The sequence below is a fragment of the Canis lupus genome, chromosome 32, assembly GCF_003254725.2.
Source record: "Canis lupus dingo isolate Sandy chromosome 32, ASM325472v2, whole genome shotgun sequence".
Lineage (NCBI taxonomy): Eukaryota > Metazoa > Chordata > Mammalia > Carnivora > Canidae > Canis > Canis lupus.
Genome location: NC_064274.1, coordinates 34,526,441 through 34,544,468, shown reverse-complemented (window position 1 = coordinate 34,544,468; position 18,028 = coordinate 34,526,441). Strand labels below are relative to the sequence as shown.

At 34.2% G+C, this 18,028-nt stretch overlaps 1 protein-coding gene across 1 annotated transcript in view; it reads left to right on the top strand.

The window, feature by feature from the left end:
* The window catches only part of LOC112671696 (bifunctional heparan sulfate N-deacetylase/N-sulfotransferase 4), a 284,811-nt gene that overhangs the window by 131,651 nt on the left and 135,132 nt on the right, over positions 1–18,028 (top strand). Inside the window, exon 3 of the mRNA XM_025465993.3 lies at positions 10,136–10,223. Within this exon, the coding sequence (XP_025321778.1) occupies positions 10,136–10,223 (88 nt within the window). The remainder of the gene's footprint in view (positions 1–10,135; positions 10,224–18,028) is intronic.

Sequence of the window (18,028 nt, the reverse complement as noted above, 5' to 3'; positions counted from 1 at the left end):
TCTATATGTGTTATGCAATATATCAGTACCTAACAAAGTCAATGATTTATCTTTGTTCAAATCACTTATAGTATACCAATTGAATATTTATTGCATTACACTATTTTTATCATTATCAGCTATTCTTACTTGCTATTGCTTGCTTTGCCCTGGTTGTAACTGCAACTTGACAGAATTCAATATATGAATATAGCAATGAAAATAGTCTTCCGGTTTTTTTTAATGATTAACAGAAAGACAGTAGTAAAGTTAAACTGTGTGGTTTATAATTTCAAGCATAGTATAAATGAAATATCTGTCATGAAAAGAAAAAGTTTGGCAACTAGAAAGGTCATACAGACTTTAAACTGATATTCATTTACATTTAGGGTAAAGAGAAATTATGAATGAAACCACATAGAAAAAAAGAAGAAACCATACCTTTCATAATAAAAATTAGATAAAAACCTACAGACATCCTTAGATACTTGTAATAATATATCCCTTGTTCTTGTGAGAGAGAAATGATGGAAATCGACAATTTTTTATTTTTAATGTTGAATGAAATGGCTGTAGACATAAAATTTGAAAATTAAAATTCTGAATACCTACTATCTACAGAATTCCCCTTCTATGGTTTCAGGGCATTTTTAGGAGAATTATTATATAACCAACATAACTGCCGAGACTATGCCAAGAATTCTGAAGCCAGTCTTCAAGATTTGAAAAATCTGACATAGAGTGCAGATGTTTCCAAGGTCCACTGACAAAAGGGAGTTGTATATTATTGGGAATAGAAAGTATACTTTTTTGCACTCGAGAAACATTGTGGAATTTTTACAACACAATATGTAATCAAATAATGACACAATATAGCTAATAAGTGAATATCTTAGGAAAGAAGAGATTCCTAAACAGTATGTGAGCAGGGAATATTTCTAGAGATGAAATTAGAAAAGTCAATTACAATACCAGCCAACAATCATTAAGTAACTCCCTGTGTTGTATAAGTATTACTGTAAGCCCACCCTGCACTCACTCTGGGTGAAGAGAGAGTATAGGGAATGAGAAGTGAAAATTACAGATGTAAGCAAAGGCAGAAATAAGAGTCCTGAGAAACAATGCCAATGTTTGATGTTGATTAAGGAGATAGTTGCTTCGGAAACTTTCATTTTTTTAAGACCTAAAAAATAAAGTGAGAATTAAACCTAGAGACTCTTCAATCTTTAAAGTAAAAAGTATTTTTGTTAATGAAACAACTTAATAGTTGCCTTTAATAATTTCTCAACAAGAATAACATGCTCCAAGAAGTAATATCATTTTTATCAAAAGTATAATTCTTATTTCCAAGCATCTTCCACAATTTTGTAATATTAAGAAATTGATCTGAAGTTCTTTAGGGATATCCTGTAGTAATGGAAAAACAGCCTTTTTTTAAGATCACTTACAAAGAGCTAAGTTATTATATGAGTAAATGTACACACAGAGTCACATTTTATATAAAATCACAACTATTTTATTCTGCAACTTACACTGGATACTAAACAGGAAACTATAGCATGAATCCAGGAAACACTTCTACTTCCAAAGAATTAGCCATCCACTTAATGTTTTTTCCTAAAACAATATGTATCAGATTTGGGCAAGTGGAAGTATGTGCTACTGGCTAATAGTTCAGAGAAATAGTTAAGGTATATCATATACAACATTTTTCCTATCAAAGAGTCAGTGTTAATGTGAATTAAGACCTTCCCGAGAGGGGTATAATATAGTGTTACCCAAACATTTTGAACATAGAATTATTCTTCACAGAATTGTTAAATTTCGTAGACCTAATGAACCATGGATCATAGTTTGGAAAATACTCCTCTGTACTCAGGAACTTTGTTTCATTGGTCGTCTTCTTTTATACAGTAAAATCATTCATAATGACTCAGTATTCAGCCGAAGCTTCCATACTCCCAAGACTCCAAGCCAACTCTGAAGGGGGTGATTTTGTGTCTGTTTTGGAGCTTCCATCGTACTACACAGCAATTCTATCAAGTTGGCTCCCCAACATAGGAGTCAAAATTATATAGAGTAATTCACATTACATTTTAAAATTCCAATATGTGGAATCTAAGATGTAGTGAAAGAGAAGATAAGGGAAAGGAGGGAAACTAGGTGGAGAAAAATTAGAGAGGGGGACAAACTTATGAGAGACTCCTAACTCTGGGAAACAAACCAAGGGTTGCAAAAGGGGAGGTGGGTAAGAGGATGGGGTGACTGGGTGATGGGCACTAAGGATTACACATGACAAGATGAGCACTGGGTGTTATACTATATGTTGGCAAATTGAATTTAAATAAAATATTTTTTAAAAGAATTCCAAGCTAACACAAAGAGAATTTGGACCAATTCAGTGTAGATCCTGACTGAGAATCCCTGAAAATATGTTGGAATTATAAACTACTTTCTGTCCACCCTCACCTAATAAAGATTTGACTTTGTTATTTTGCTTGTGTTGTGTGCACATGTGTATGTTTCTCCCGGCTGACTCCTGATTACTCCTGGAGTAATCGACTTTCAGTCATTAAGCTTACAATGACCAGTTTCATTGCACATCCCCCAAAAATCCTAATATAAGGTAGTTCTATATCACTACTAATCTATCATCTACTTAAATACTGCTTAAATACTACTTAAACACTTGTTTTTTAGAGAAAATGAGATAGGCATTTTTTGTCAATATTCATAAAAGGCTTTTGAAGAGAACCATGAGCAATCCATGAACTCTGAAATTATATTTTTATCTTTTTATAACTCAAAAAATTTTGTAGTCCATGATAGAGACTTTGAGCAAAGTTACTTATAGGAAAAGTAAATTAAACAGTATAATTAAAGAAGAAACTAACTTTTAAAGGAGAATTCCAGTGGTTCAAATAATAAGTGTATAAATTTATAAATTATGTATAATTTATACATAATGTCTAAAACTATCTATACATTTATACAAGTGTATAAATTACCTGAAGGATATTATAGCTCATATTTGATGCAAATTTATTTATTTCAAAATTCCAATCAACTAAGTAGAGCATGGAAAACATGGAAACAGAACAGAATCCACTCATAGTTGGAGATGATCTACATGTACTGAAAATGAGAATACAGTTGAAGAGACTTTGGGGCTGATAAGAACTGGGCAGTATTTCACCTTGCTTAAGGAAATTTTCTGACCCCAGGGAGAATAACAGACTACTAGCTAGAAAGCAGGAGCAGAAGTTCATCTCACATATTCTCAGAATGGACTAAGGTAAAAATGGCTTGGCATTCTGTGAACACGAAGCTGCCCAGGACACTTTGCAGTAACAACGTTTAGGGCACAGAAAAATCCATTTACACCCACTGGGAAAGGAATCAAAGTCACATGGACTCTTTTGCTGATGCAATCAAATAAAATTTACAACACTATAAACGCACTTCAAATTTAATGATTTATATAACCTTCATTGTGTTCTTTGATAATCAAGCAGAAAATGCAAACTCTTCACATACGTGACACGAGTTAATATTATTTTGCAAGGTCAAACCAATTTTCAGATTTTCTCTTCTCTTTTGCCAGTATCTTTAATCAGCATCAATGTTTAACCTTCCAGTATGCAAAAAGCACTCTTTATGCTATGAGACTATTCCCTTTACCAATATATACACTCCTTGTGCAGTTAGTTCCTGAAGTTTACCCTCCAATTATGGATAACAAAGGTTTAAAAACAATGATGCTATGCTCTAGGACTTTCACCTCTGTCTTTCCCGTTAGGAGTATTGTAGAGGTTTCAACAACACAGTTATCCTGTTGTGAGAAAGAATGTTTAGTGTAGCAGTGAAAACAGTGTTTTTTCCCTCAAAACCTTTCCCAACTCTTCCCCCATCTCACTGAATGTCAGAAATCTGAAGCATTAATGAAATCTGAACTCCACTTCACTTCCCAAATCAATCCATCAAAAATTACACTATTTCCTTCCTTCCATTCCCAGTATGCCCAGCAGAAGTCATGCCTTAATTTTGTTCTTACTGGAACTACTGCAAAAGCCTCCTCAATGATTTTCCTGATTTTGCTCCAGTTTTCCCACAATTCCTTCTCAGCAAGTAGCCAGAGAATTGATTTAAAATGTAAATCGTTATCTCATGCAAGATGAAATAGAGTGTGGTGTGTTAAGATGCCAGCCAGGGTTCTTCCTGACACTGAGCCTGTTGTCACTGCTCAGTTTGCCGGGAGCACATTCCTCCAGAGCCCTGATTTGGGCATGGCTGGCCTCTCATTTTTTATGCCTCAATTGAATTGCCACTTTTTCAGAGATGCTTCATAGAGCACATTGCCTATCCTGTTGAAATGTAGGTACTCTGTGTTAGTTTTAATAATAGCATATATTATAACACTATTTTTGCGTGACTAACTATAATTTGCAACTAAATAATTATTTGATTGATTTTCCATGTGTATCATCTATGAGCCTAAATAGAACCTAAGTTCCACAAGAATAACAAGCTTGTCCATTTTGTTTGCCAGATATTTTCCAACTCCATAATCTTTTGTAGCTTATTTAGCCTCTCTGTGCATTATCTTCCTCATTTGTAAAGTAGGGTTAATTAAGGGATCACAGGGAAATTTAAAAAGATAATTCCAGTAAAGTGCTTCTCACTGTAACTTACACATAGTAAAAGTAAAGTATTATTAGTAAATAGTAATAGTATTTACTATTTAGTATTCACTACTTTACTATTTAGTAATAGTAAAAGTAAATTATTATTAGCATTCTTACCCATGTCCCTAGTACCTACAAGAGTTCCTGTAATATAGCAGAGTTTCAGTTAATATTGTTTCCAATGAACGGATGAATTAATAATGGCACAAGGAAGAAGAGAATCCAGAGGGTGAGCTTCAGATCCCTGGTTTCCCAGAGATGTAGACAAGATTGAGAGATGGGAATGCAACACTTGAGTGATGTGGAAAGACAAGAGGGTAATTGCTCTGAACTGCCATAGAGTTTTTCTATTGAGCAAGTTGTTCTTCAAATTGAGTGTGATTTCCACAGAAGAAACCCCAAACTCTCCTCCCCAGAAAAGGCTCCCACATTTCTTCAGTATTATTCTTACAAACGTTCATTCATTCTTCTTTAGTTAACTCATCCATCCCACAATCATAGCCGAACTGTTCAGTGTAAAATCATGTGGAAGTCTTGCCATGTTCGTGTGATAAATTTCTTTCAATGTATAAATTATATCAGACAGTTTCCACCTTGAGTTGAGTGACAGTAAGAGTTTATTTTTAAGAAAGGAGGGAGAGTAGGTTTCTGAAGAAGTGGAGATTGCTTCCAAGGGGAAGGAGATGAACAAGAAGGGAGGCAGAGTCTATCAAAGGCAAATTTCAAAAGCTTCATACTTTTACCCTCGGTCAGCCCTGTTCATCTTCATTTGTGCATTGACAAATAGTCTGCACAAAAGTTCATGGAATCGTGAGTCATTTCATCCTAGGTGGCCACAAATTTACTGTAGTGGGACCTGAAGTTATTAAGGTTGGACCAAGTGTAAGGCAAACATGATCAATTTTGGCCCTCTCCTTGTGTTGTGGGTAGGCCATTTAAACTTTTCATGAAGCAATTTTATCCATCCAGGTAATAAATATAGAAGTAACCTCTTCGGATTCCCACTGGAAATCAATGCAAGCCTTACACCAAGATCTTGTAAGATAAATAACATACCATTTTTATGAATTACTACATATATTTAAAAAAAACTATACAAGACAGTTAAAGGAACAAAAGCTAACATCTGTATTTAATTTGTTTAGATTTGAAATTTTGAAAGCATAAGGCTATATCAATATACATAAATAGTCATGTCTTATTAACTATGTATATTTAGAGTAAGGGTTAGCCTTTTTTTGTTACAAAATTTTATTTATTTATTTGAGAGAGAGAGAGGATGAGAGAGAGAGGGCATGGGCAGTGGGGAGGGGTGGAGAGAGAAAGAGAGAAGCAGACTCTGCTTACTGAGCAACAAGCCCGACATGGGGCTCAATCTAAGAACCCAGAGATCATGACCTGAGCCGAAGGCAGATGCTTAACCTACTGAGCTACCCGGGTGCCCCGCATTGGTCTTATATTAACCTAAATATCGGAGTAGATTAAGACTTATGCAAAATACTTTGAAATTAGTGTAAACAATGCACTAACAGTATTTCCCAATGTTCCTTGATGGTTATAATCTCCAATTTGAAGTTATAAGAATCATTAAAACTTCGGTTTCCTGGGTTCTATTATTTTATTCTCTAACTCAAAATTCCCAGAGCATGGGCCTGGGAAGGTTATTTTACAAGTATTCTGGTGATTCATTTGATATGGGCAACTTGGAAACAATTGCTTATGCCATTTTTAGAGCCAACTGGGGTCTATGATAAAGTACACAAGCCTGAACCCTATCACATTAAGACTAAACCAGTAACTCATAGAATTCACAATATCTACAGCTACATGCTATTTCCTAAGCCTTGCAATTTGATTTTTATCTCTAATTAAGACATATTACTTTTACTTTATAAACAAGCTTTTCTAAAGTAAATTGTGTCTTTCTTCCCTTACCAGTAAAAGACCATGGAAATTTTCTTTCCCTGAATTTTGGAAATCAAAGAACATTTTTTTACACTGAAGTAGGCAGGCTTTGAACCTTTTAGGATTTGCTTTTTTAACCATTTGTTTTGTTTTGTTTTTACTTTTTTTTTAAAGATTTTATTTATTTATTCATGAGAGACACAGAGAGAGAGAAGCGCAGAGACATAGGCAGAGGGAGAAGCAGGCTCCCTGAAGGGAGCCTGAGGTGGGACTCAATCCCAGGTCTCCAGGATCACGCCCTGGGCCAAAGGTGGCACTAAATCGCTGAGCCACCCGGGCTGCCCTGTTTTGTTTTTACTTACAGAAATTATCAATTTACTCCCACATTAATCAAAATTACATATTGGGAGAATATGACTAGACAACTCTATTTCTTTCAACAATGGAAAGGACTGTCAAATTCTTCATAGAATTAATTAGCAGCAGAAAAAAATCTTTATGGCCTCGCTTCTATGAGCTTGTCTTACTAGGCAATCTATAATATAAAATTATAAAATATCCATGATATAAGTCTGCTGGTGAAATGTAGTATCCTATTCATATTTTTCTGATATCATTTAATGGTATAGTCCATGAACTGTGTTTATCATTTTATCATCAGGAATATGTTACTAATAAAAATAAATGAAATTAATTCAATTGAATGCCTTCCATATATATAAAAATATATCTAGCAATACAGAATACTTAAAAATAAGTAAGCATTGATTGACCTGAAGGCACTTATAGACTAGGAGAAGTAAGATATAAACTGATGTAGTAAAGTGGAAATCAATGCAAGTCTTCAGAAAAATAATTTGGGAACTTACTTTGGGAGAGGAGAAAAGGAAAAGCTTTGAGACATCAGGACAGGCTTCATACAAAAAGGTGGCATTCGGGCAGAGCTTTGAAGAATGGGTGGGTTTGGGGAATGGGATGGGGAGCAGCTAGAGACTAACTAGGCAAGGGGAACATAGTGAGAAAAGGCGTGGAGAAAAGTAGGTAATGGGAATAGACCCAGAAGACAAGGTGATTTGGGGGAAATAGCAATGCATGTAGCTCAATTGGAAATGAGGAGGCATCAGTAAATAATCCCTAGTTGGCTGGAAGAGAATGACATATTGAGTGCTCATTTACAGCCTTTATTGAGTTCCTACTATGTGCCATGCACTTAGCTAAGCACTTTGTATGCCTTATACAATGTAATCCTCACAATAATAGTGTGAAACAGATGTTAAGCATTATTCCACTTACAGATAAAGGACAGAAGTAGAAAAGTGAAATGACGAACAAAGCTAAGCCATTAATTAAATGGCCTCCCTGACCCCAAGGATGAAGTGCATTTACTGCCTTTGGGATGTTAGCATGATTACAGAATGTAAGGCAAAGCGAAGGAAGATAAAACTGAAGGATGGGAACAGGTTAGAGACCACAGTGTTTTCAAAGCCCAAGAAAAAGACAATGTGGGTGTTCCTAAAGTGGAAGCAAGTTGATTGAGGGAAAAGCAGTTTGTTTAATGCTTATTTTATTGCCCCTAAGAAAACGTGTGGGCCCACTTTACCATAAGATAAATTAAAATTCTTTACTACATCTATCACAGAATGCTCTAGATTTCTTTTTTAGAATTTATCATGAGTTGTAATTACACATTTGTCTGACTTTCTGTTTAAAATCTCTCTCCCTTTCTAGGCACTGAGGTCCTAGGTTAAGGGACTATGCTTGTTACACCCAACACTGTATGCAATTACAATATGTATTAAGTGAATTTAAGAATGGATAGTGGAGAAATGCAGAATAATGGCTTCAAGAACTCAGAAGTAGAGAGTTGGAAGGGAGTTGGAGTGATAAGGAATACAGGGGAAGAGAGAAACTTTTTTAAAAAAAATTATTTCAAGACATGGAGGCCCAAGGATTGTGCATTGAATAAAGTGAGAAAGCCAGAAAAAGGAACTTACCAAGATAAAAAGATGCATGATGTTTTCAATTTAAGTCTGTATTCCACAGGATTTACCAATATGCTCAACTAGTTCAACAGACTTTTTGACTCCAGCCTCTTTTTAATATTTCGTTTGTTCTTTTGAAGAACTGTTAAAAATACATTTTATACAACTGAGCCAAACTAATAGGTCTATTTTTTCTTTTTTCCATTTAGTTCATAATATTTAAACAAGATTGGCCAAGATTCACTCAATGTAACTGTAACCATGGATAACCACTGATAATATAGTTACCAATCTTTTGGTTGTTTTCTTTTTTTATTTAATCAAACTAATTTGCAGGAAAGCCTTCTTAATTCCAGGGGACTAAGTAGTTGTACAGTTTTTTAAAGCAAATGCTTAGCCACTGTGACTAGTGCTCAAAAGAATTGTCTATATTTCTATTTACCTTAATATATGGATAGCAATGACCAAAAATTGGTCTTATTAATACCTCTGGTTTTTTATTAAAAAAACATTTTATTTATTCATAAGAGATACACAGAGAGAGGCAGAGATGTAGGCAGAGGGAGAAGCAGGCTCCATGCAGGGAGCCTGATGTGGGACTCGATCCCAAGACCGTGGGATCACTCCCTGAGCCAAAGGCGGATGCTCACCACTGAGCCACCCAGGCGTCCCCAATACCTCTAGTTTGATATGAGTTTCTCATTTTCATCAGAACAAAGTAAGTCCCTTTTAAAAATCTGTTTAAAAACTCAAAAAGCATTCTGAATCAATAAGCAGACTAAACAGCCCTAGGATAGGAGAGTTCTGAATTATAGTGCATATGTTGGCATAGCAGTTGAAGGATTGGCAGCAAATTTACAGGTCTAAGTCTGACTCTAAGATTACTATCTGTGTGTTCTTATCCTTTCTACAAATAAGAAATTAACATAGAAAAATTCCAAATACAGAAAATAGGGACATTTTGCCACAATTGGAAAATGTTTCTTTATGGAATTGGCTATTTCCTATCTGTCCTTGCCTTGTTCATATCTCAAGATTTGCAATCAACACCCTTTAAATTATACATCTTTCTTTAGTTTGTATAGTAAAAAACCTGATCTTTAAACTCAATGATTACACCTTAAAAAACAATAGGGGAGGTAGCACAGTTAAATAAATACTAAATTGCAACTCAAACAAATGTTACCTTCCTATTTCTTACCAACAAATGCAAGACTTGTCTACATCCAACAACTCTGAAAAATATCCCCCAAGGAAAAGAAGTGTAATAATCTGAAATCAAGAAATGTCTCACATGAAAATGAAAAATGATTTCAGTGCTGTGTGGTTAGAGAATTGCCTCTCAGCAGCTTATAATGTGCTTAGGACTTAACCGCTTCATAATTTGGTGAACTTTAATAAAAATAACAAAAGCTATTATAATACCTGAAATATGAATAGCATATAACAGTACCCATCAAAAACCCCAAAAACAAGAAAGCCCATATTATTTTGTTTCACTCATGCATACACATTTGAAAAAGAGGCATCCCAAAGCTTCATATTTATTTTTCTAAAATCATGTTAATTTCTTATTTATTTCAGGCATTACTAGAGACTCAAAATTTACTGCGCACTCAGGTTGCAAATTTTACCTTCAACCTTGGATTTTCAGGGAAGTTTTACCACACAGGTAAGAAGGAGCTTTGTGTTCTCAGGCAGCTACATATAAATAGGAGAGAGGATTTTAAATGTTTCATAAGTAGGAGAAATAGAATATCCAGACTGATTATGGGAAAAACGTGGGTACATTATATAGCCAAATCCAAAATCAATGAGCTTGTTTACTTTGGCAAATACTGTTAGAATCAAGGGCAGAGGAAAAGATTGCCTTTTTCAACTCAGTAAAAGAAGCCATGATAATTATTCTGAGTGTGACTATGCATCTTGTCGCTCAGCATAGTCCAAGTAGAAAGCATAGTGATTGTGATGATGATGATGATGATGATGATGATGATGATGATGGTGGTGATGGTGGTGATGATGATGTCAATGACACTCCAATAATAATAATAGTGGGTAGTGTTTTTAAAATGTCACAGAGTCAAGGTGACAGACATTTTTTGTACATATTACTTTCCTTTGGAAAACATCTGGTGATAAGAGAGGAATTTTATAGCCTCAAAGAAAATTAATACATGGTCATATTGCTTAATTTACCTTCCTTTGCAGGATCTTTCCCTAAAAATATTACAATTTGGCCCATCATACATTAAAACAATCATAATAAGGTTTGTATTTCTTTCCATCTCAATCCAGTCACAGTTGCACTTCTGCTCAGTGTCAGCTTCTTAACAAATTCTTAAAATGTGATTAGTGTTCATGCACTACTCCATGTTCTGATATTTCTCACTTCTTTACCCATCTTCACCTTCAGAATATGACTTTTATTTTTTGAGTATCAGCATTCTAATGTCTGGTACTAGTATCGAGAAAACTATGTGCAGAGAAGTGACTTTCTTATAATAATGACAAAAATAACACAAAATGGTGTGTAAGAGCCTGTATTAAGGCAATACCTACTGTCTGCTCCTATTTCTGCATTTGTGCTATAAGCCAAATACTTTATGACTTTGCACTGTTGTTACTTCATAGTATCTTAGTGAAAACATTTCATGGTATTCTCTATGCATGCATGCATGTTATTGACATTTAAAATATCCCGTGCAAAGGTAGTCTTTAATTATCATAAATGCAGCTCATTTACACAAGGAAGCTTTTTAATGTTTAACCAAGGAGGCTCAGCATGGTTTATTAGAATATTGAAGCAGTGACGTCTTATTGGCTTTTCTTTAATGCTTTTTCCCCTCCCGATTTAAAACATGTAAATCTGTTTAAAGTAATAGAAGGAAAATTAGTATTTAGACCATTTGATAAATGATTGCAAATGATTGCATATTTTAAAAGGACATTTTGCGGAAAGAGATTTGGGTCATCATATCTGCACAGGCAAAGCAATTCCAGCTTACAGTTTTGAAAATAGACATGGTTTTGTAAATCTTCTTCAAAAGCCCCCTCAAGAAATGAGTTCAGACCTAAGAAGCTCTGACTCTGAAGTTATAAAGCAGATAACTCTAAAGGCTGTATCTACTCATGCAGGGGAAAAATTATGGGATTATTTAGAGTTCACACACAAACAATACTATTTTGTCTTAAATAGCTATATAGTGCAAGTAAAGCCATTCTTTTGGTTGAAATATATCTGGATAACTGCCTTAGCTCTTTTATTTACTTTTCATATTCAGAACTATTAAAGCTGTCAGACATTCACAGAGTTAATGTTGATAGCAGGTTATAATACTTCTCATTTCTTTTTTACGATCCTGAACATGTACACAATACACATCCACTAGGAAATGAGCAACACACTAGTTAATATCACAGGGATAGTTGTTGGAGGAAGATATAAAAAAAAAGCATTTTAATTATGCCTCTTAAGAGAGCTTATTGACTCTTTATTGGCTCTTTATGTTGGTACTAACCTAACAAATATAATGGAAAAAGCACTCTATTCTGTTATGCTGTGGTGATAGTACACTTTACAGACCAGGCAATATACATAAATTTGTAAATCCCAGAAGTTTTCTTTCCTTCATATAAAGATGAAACTTTTGTTGATTTGCTACTTTAAGTGTAGAATCATTGAAAGGCATTCATACTGTATTTCAAAGGTGCAATCATATTATATTGAGTACTTATTAATTTACTCAGAGATATGAAAGTTTCTTCTAGAGTGGAAGTAATATTGGTGATGCCCACTATAGGGAGGGCACACCTCTATGTTATCTAGTCACATTCTTATATGCAGGCTCAACTATATGGAGTGAAGTTTGCAAATCAGGGAAGTGCTTTCCTTACACTTGCACTCCACTGTGATGTGTAACTATTAGAAGATGGCCTTGTCACAATGACTATCTCAGCTCTCTCCCAGGATGTTCTGATTTTCCAATGCATGAGGATGCTGATTGATGAGCCTCATTGTTTTGAAGACATTTAATCACATATGCCCAGCGTAATAATGATAGATTCTTCATTTCTTAGACTGTTCCACTTATTTGTATTTCCCATGTATTCTTTCCTGTTCAGTTTCTCTGCCCTTCACATGCTAAAAGCAATCTCACCCAAAAGGACAGATCGCTAAGCTTTCTCTAGCAGCCAGTCACGCACAGGTGCCAAATTGAAAGAGGAAGGACATACTGTTGATTAAAAAGAAAAAATAAAAGTGCGGAGTTGGAAATAAAATAAAATGTTTTAGTCTGAAAATATGTAAAGCTTGATTGGAATTGCACAATGAAAACTCAGAGAATGAAGACATCATAGCATTAAGATGTCTTCTAGGGATAAAGGGCTACAAATATTTTGTGTAGGGCATAATTTCTAGTGATGAACATTGCTACTCTTTATAATTAATAATAAATCAAATAGGATTCAATCAATTACTAATGGATATTTGCAAATTGTATTATTATTGGGTTTTTTTCCATGGGAATTCATTTGACAAAATATAGACCCTTTATATAAAACTATTAACTTTCAAACATGAAATTTTTAAAAATGTATTACATCCATTCACCTTTGTTTGCTTTTTGTTTTTGATTTTCTGTATAAAGTATTGGTTCAGAGCATAGAAACAGACTGCTTTCGTTCAAATCCAGACTGACACTTACCAGGTTTGTGAACATAAACAAGTTACTTCAACTTTCTGTGCCTCAGTTTCTGCATCTCCAAATGAGAATAATATTTCTCTTATCTAGAACAACACATAGCATATTCTACGCGTTATGTGTTTATTATAATTACTTCAAAAAGTATTCTTGAGGGAACTTCAGAGGCTCAAAGTATTCTTGAGCCCCCTGGGTGGCTCAATGTTTTGAGCATCTGCCTTTGGCTGAGGTCATGATCCCAGGGTCCTGGGATTGAGTCCCGCATCAGAATCCTCACAGGGATCCTGCTTCTCCCTCTGCCTATGTCTCTGCCTCTCTCTATATATCTCTCATGAATAAATAAAATCTTTTAAAAATTAAAAATAAAAAGCATTTTGTATAAGATCAAATTTTATTAAAAAAAGTAAACAATAATGCACATCACTCGATTTTCTAACTTTGAAATTATGGTTACATACATACATTTATTTATGTATTTATTTACTTGCCTTTAAAGAGAGTTTGCACTGCAACGTGGGGAACACAATTATCAACTGAAATAATACTGTTCTTATATACAGAAATAGCATTTTTACAAAAAGCTTTTGTGTATGTGCCTTATAAATTATTCAGTAAGACAATGCATAACAAACATGTATACAATGAAAAGATAAACTCTACTTATTTATTGATACAAGTAACATTCTTAGAAATATATTTTCTACCTGTCCCTTTGAAGGTTTTACATGCATGCAATTTCCTGAACACATTTTCTGAAGTTAATATTTTTTAAAAATTTTAATTTAAAATTTAGTTTCAGGTGTACAACATAGTGATTTCACAATCATACATGGGGTGCCTGGGTGACCCAATTGGTTAAGCAACTGACTCTTGATTTTGGCTCAGGTCATGGTCTCAGGGTTGTAAGATCAAGTCTCTCGTTGGGCTCCACACTCAGCACGGAGTCTGCTTGTTCCTCTCCCTTTGCTCCTCCCCTGCTTGTGCTCTTTCGCTCTCCCAAATAAATATATAAAATCTTAAAAAAAATTTTTAGAAGTGAAAGTCATATACATTATAATATGCTCACCATAAAAAGTGTAATTTCCATCTGTCACCAAAGTTATAATGTTATTAACTATATTTCCTCCGCTATACTTTCCATCTCTATGACTTATTTATTTTATAACTGGGAGATTGTACCTCTTAATCCCCTTCACCCTGTTTCACCCATATCCCACTCCCCTCCCTTCCAGCAACCACTGGTTTGTCCTCTTTGTATATGAGTTTGTTTCTCCTTTGTGTTATTGTTGTTGATACTGTTGCTTGTTTTATTTTTAGATTTCACATATAAATGAAATCTTAGGATATTTGTATGTCTTTGACTTATTTAATTTAGCATGATACCCATCCATGTTGTGCCAAATGGTAAGATTTCATTCCTTTTTATAGCTGAGTAATATTCCATTGTGTATGTATACCACATCTTCTTTAACCATTCATCTGTGAATTTATACTTGGGTTGCTACTATATCTTGGCTCTTATAAATAATGCTGCAGTAAATATAAGTATTCATATATCCTTTCCAATTAGTGTTTTTGTTTTCCTTGAGTAAATACCCAGAAGTGGAATTATTGGATTGGATGGTAGTTCTAGTTTTAGGTTTTTGAGGAAACTTCCAACTGTTCTCTAGTGGCTGTACTAGTTTACATTCCTGCCAACACTGCACAAGGGTTCTCTTTATTCCACATCCTTACCAACACTTCATATTTTTTATGTTCTTGATACTGGCCATTCTGACTGGTGTTAGGTGATATGTTATCATGGTTTTGATTTGCAGTTTTTCCCTGATGATTAGTGATATGAGCATCTTTTCACATGTCTGTTGGCCATCTGTATGTCTTCTTTGGGAAAATGTCTATTCAATAACTCTGCCCATTTTAAATGGATTATTTGTGGATTTATTTGGTGTTGAGTTATATGAATTCTTTATCATATGTATCCTTTGCAAATATCTTCTCCCATTCACTAGATTGCCTTTTTGTTTTGTTCTTGGTTTCCTTTGCCGTGCAAAAGCTTTTAGGCAGGATGTAATCCCATCCTGCCTAAACTCATTTTTGCTTTTGTTTTTCTTGACTAGAGAAACATATCCAGAAAATTATTGCTGAGATTGATGTCCAAGAAATTACTGCCTATGTTTTCTTTTAGGAGTTGTATTGTTTCAGGTCTTATATGGAGATCTTTAATTGTTTTGAGCTTATTTTTGTTTATGGTGTCAGAAAGTGGTCCAGTTTCATTCTTTTGCACATAGCTGTCTAATTTTTCCAAAACCATTTATTTAAGAGACTATTTTTACCCTAGTATATTCTTCCTTCCTTTGTCATAGATTAAATGATCACATAAGTATGGATTTCTGTCTGGGCTCTCTATTCTATTCTATTGATCTATGTGGCTATTTTTATGCTAGATCTATAATGTTTTGATTACTGTAGTTTTGTAGTATAGTTTGAAATCTAGGATTGTGGGATGCCTGGGTGGCTCAGTGATTGAGGATCTGCCTTTGGCTCAGGTCATGTAATTCTGGGGTCCTGGGATCAAGTCCCACGTCAGGCTCCCCACAAGGAGCCTGCTTCTCCTTCTGCCTATGTTTCTGTCTCTTTCTCTGTGTCTCCATAAATAAATAAATAAATAAATAAATAAATAAATAAATAAATAATAGATAGATAGATAAATAAATAAATAAATAAATAAATAATCTGGGATTTTGATACCCTCAGTTTTGTTCTTCTTTTTTTTTTAAAGATTTTATTTATTTATTCATGATAGACACACACACACACAGAGAGAGAGAGAGAGGCAGAGACACAGGCAGAGGGAGAAGCAGGCTCCATGCAGGGAGCCTGACATGGGACTCGATCCCGTGTCTCCAGGATCAGGCCCTGGACTGAAGGCAGCGCTAAACTGCTGAGCCTCCAGGGCTGCCCTTGTTCTTCTTTCCTAAGATTCCTTTGGCTATTTGTGATCTTTTGTGATTTCATACAAATTTTAGGTTTTATTAATTCTTGTTCTGTGAAAAATACATTTGATATTTTGATAAAATATCACTGAATCTTTAGATAGCTTTGAATAGTTTGGATATTTTAACACTAGTTTTCTAACGCATCAGCATGGTATATCTTTCCATTTGTTTGAAATTTCTTCATCTTCTATTTCTTTCATCAGTGCCTTATAGTCTTTAGCATACTGGTGTCACACTTCCATGGTTAGGTTTATTCCTAGGTATTTTATTATTTTTGGTGCAGTAGTAAATGGGATTGTTTTCTTAATTTCTCTTTCTGCTCTTTTGTTATTAGTGCATAGAAATAGATCAGATTCCTATATACTGATTTTAAATTCTGCAGCTTTGATTTTATTAGTTCTAGAACTAATAGGTAACTATAGGTAATGTTTAATTAATTTTGATCACCACACAGTTCTTTTTAAATATCGTAATATTTAAAATTAGTTTAGTGCATACCAACCTTTATGGAACCATGCCAGAGTCAATATGCAAAAAAAAAATACAAACATCTTAATTTTTTTTTTTTTTTTTTTTTTTTTACTTATTTATGATAGTCACAGAGAGAGAGAGAGAGGCAGAGACATAGGCAGAGGGAGAAGCAGGCTCCATGCACCGGGAGCCCGACGTGGGATTCGATCCCGGGTCTCCCAGGATCGCGTCCTGGGCCAAAGGCAGGCGCCAAACCGCTGCACCACCCAGGGATCCCCAAACATCTTTTTACCATTTAGGAATTACAATATTTCATACATAATGAGCAAATATAAAGCAGACATTTGTACAAAAGCAATAACGCAGACACTGGAATTTTATAAATTACATTTTAATGTTGCCTTATGCAAATTAACCTATAGCCCAGATCTTGCTAAATTATTCTTATATTGGCAGACTTAAAGAACTTACAGAAATATGCTATATCTCATAACAAGATCCTCCACAAGTGATGACAAAAAGTGAATACTTTGATATTTTACTTCTGAATTTAAAAACTTCCTATTTGTTGAGAATTTAGAGAGGTAAAAGGGAATAACTGTTAAGTGAGAACAAAAAAATACTATATTTTTAATTAATAATGATGTAGATTTGAATCTAGATCAAATTGGAAATATAAGGTTAAATATGAACAGAAATTCTATTTATTTATTTATACATTCATTCATTTAAACACAAATTCTTTAATGGATTGTAATATGTGTTAAATATGTTGATGTGTGAACTACAAATTATATCCTCACATATAATTTAGGCAAAAATTAGGTATAGAGAAATATGTGTCAATAGCATAGAAAAATATGCGTTTACAGGGATTCAAAATTTTAATATTTTCATTTAGTTGGACTTTAAAACATTTGAAATTCTGCTTCGGTCCCTCAACATGACTTGATATCATATTTTTCATTAAGTTATTTCTAGTGTCACAAGCTTGCCTCACATGGCTTTGAATTATAAGACCTATTATATAAAATAAGAGAAAGGCTGATGGGAAATTAATCTATGAAGTGAAAAAGAAAGGTTTTTAAATATCTTATTTTAAATATCTTATATACTCCCAACCTTGTGATGAGTGTTTATAAATTAAGACAATCTCTAGTATAAAAATCACTAACATTTTATGATCAGTCATGCATCTGTTTATGTCAATAGTTTGCAAATTTCCTTTAAATTGAGTAATTGATGTCCTTCCTGGTCAAGTGTACATTTTGTGCTTCCTGCTACTTTCAATAACAATCAGTGAAGTT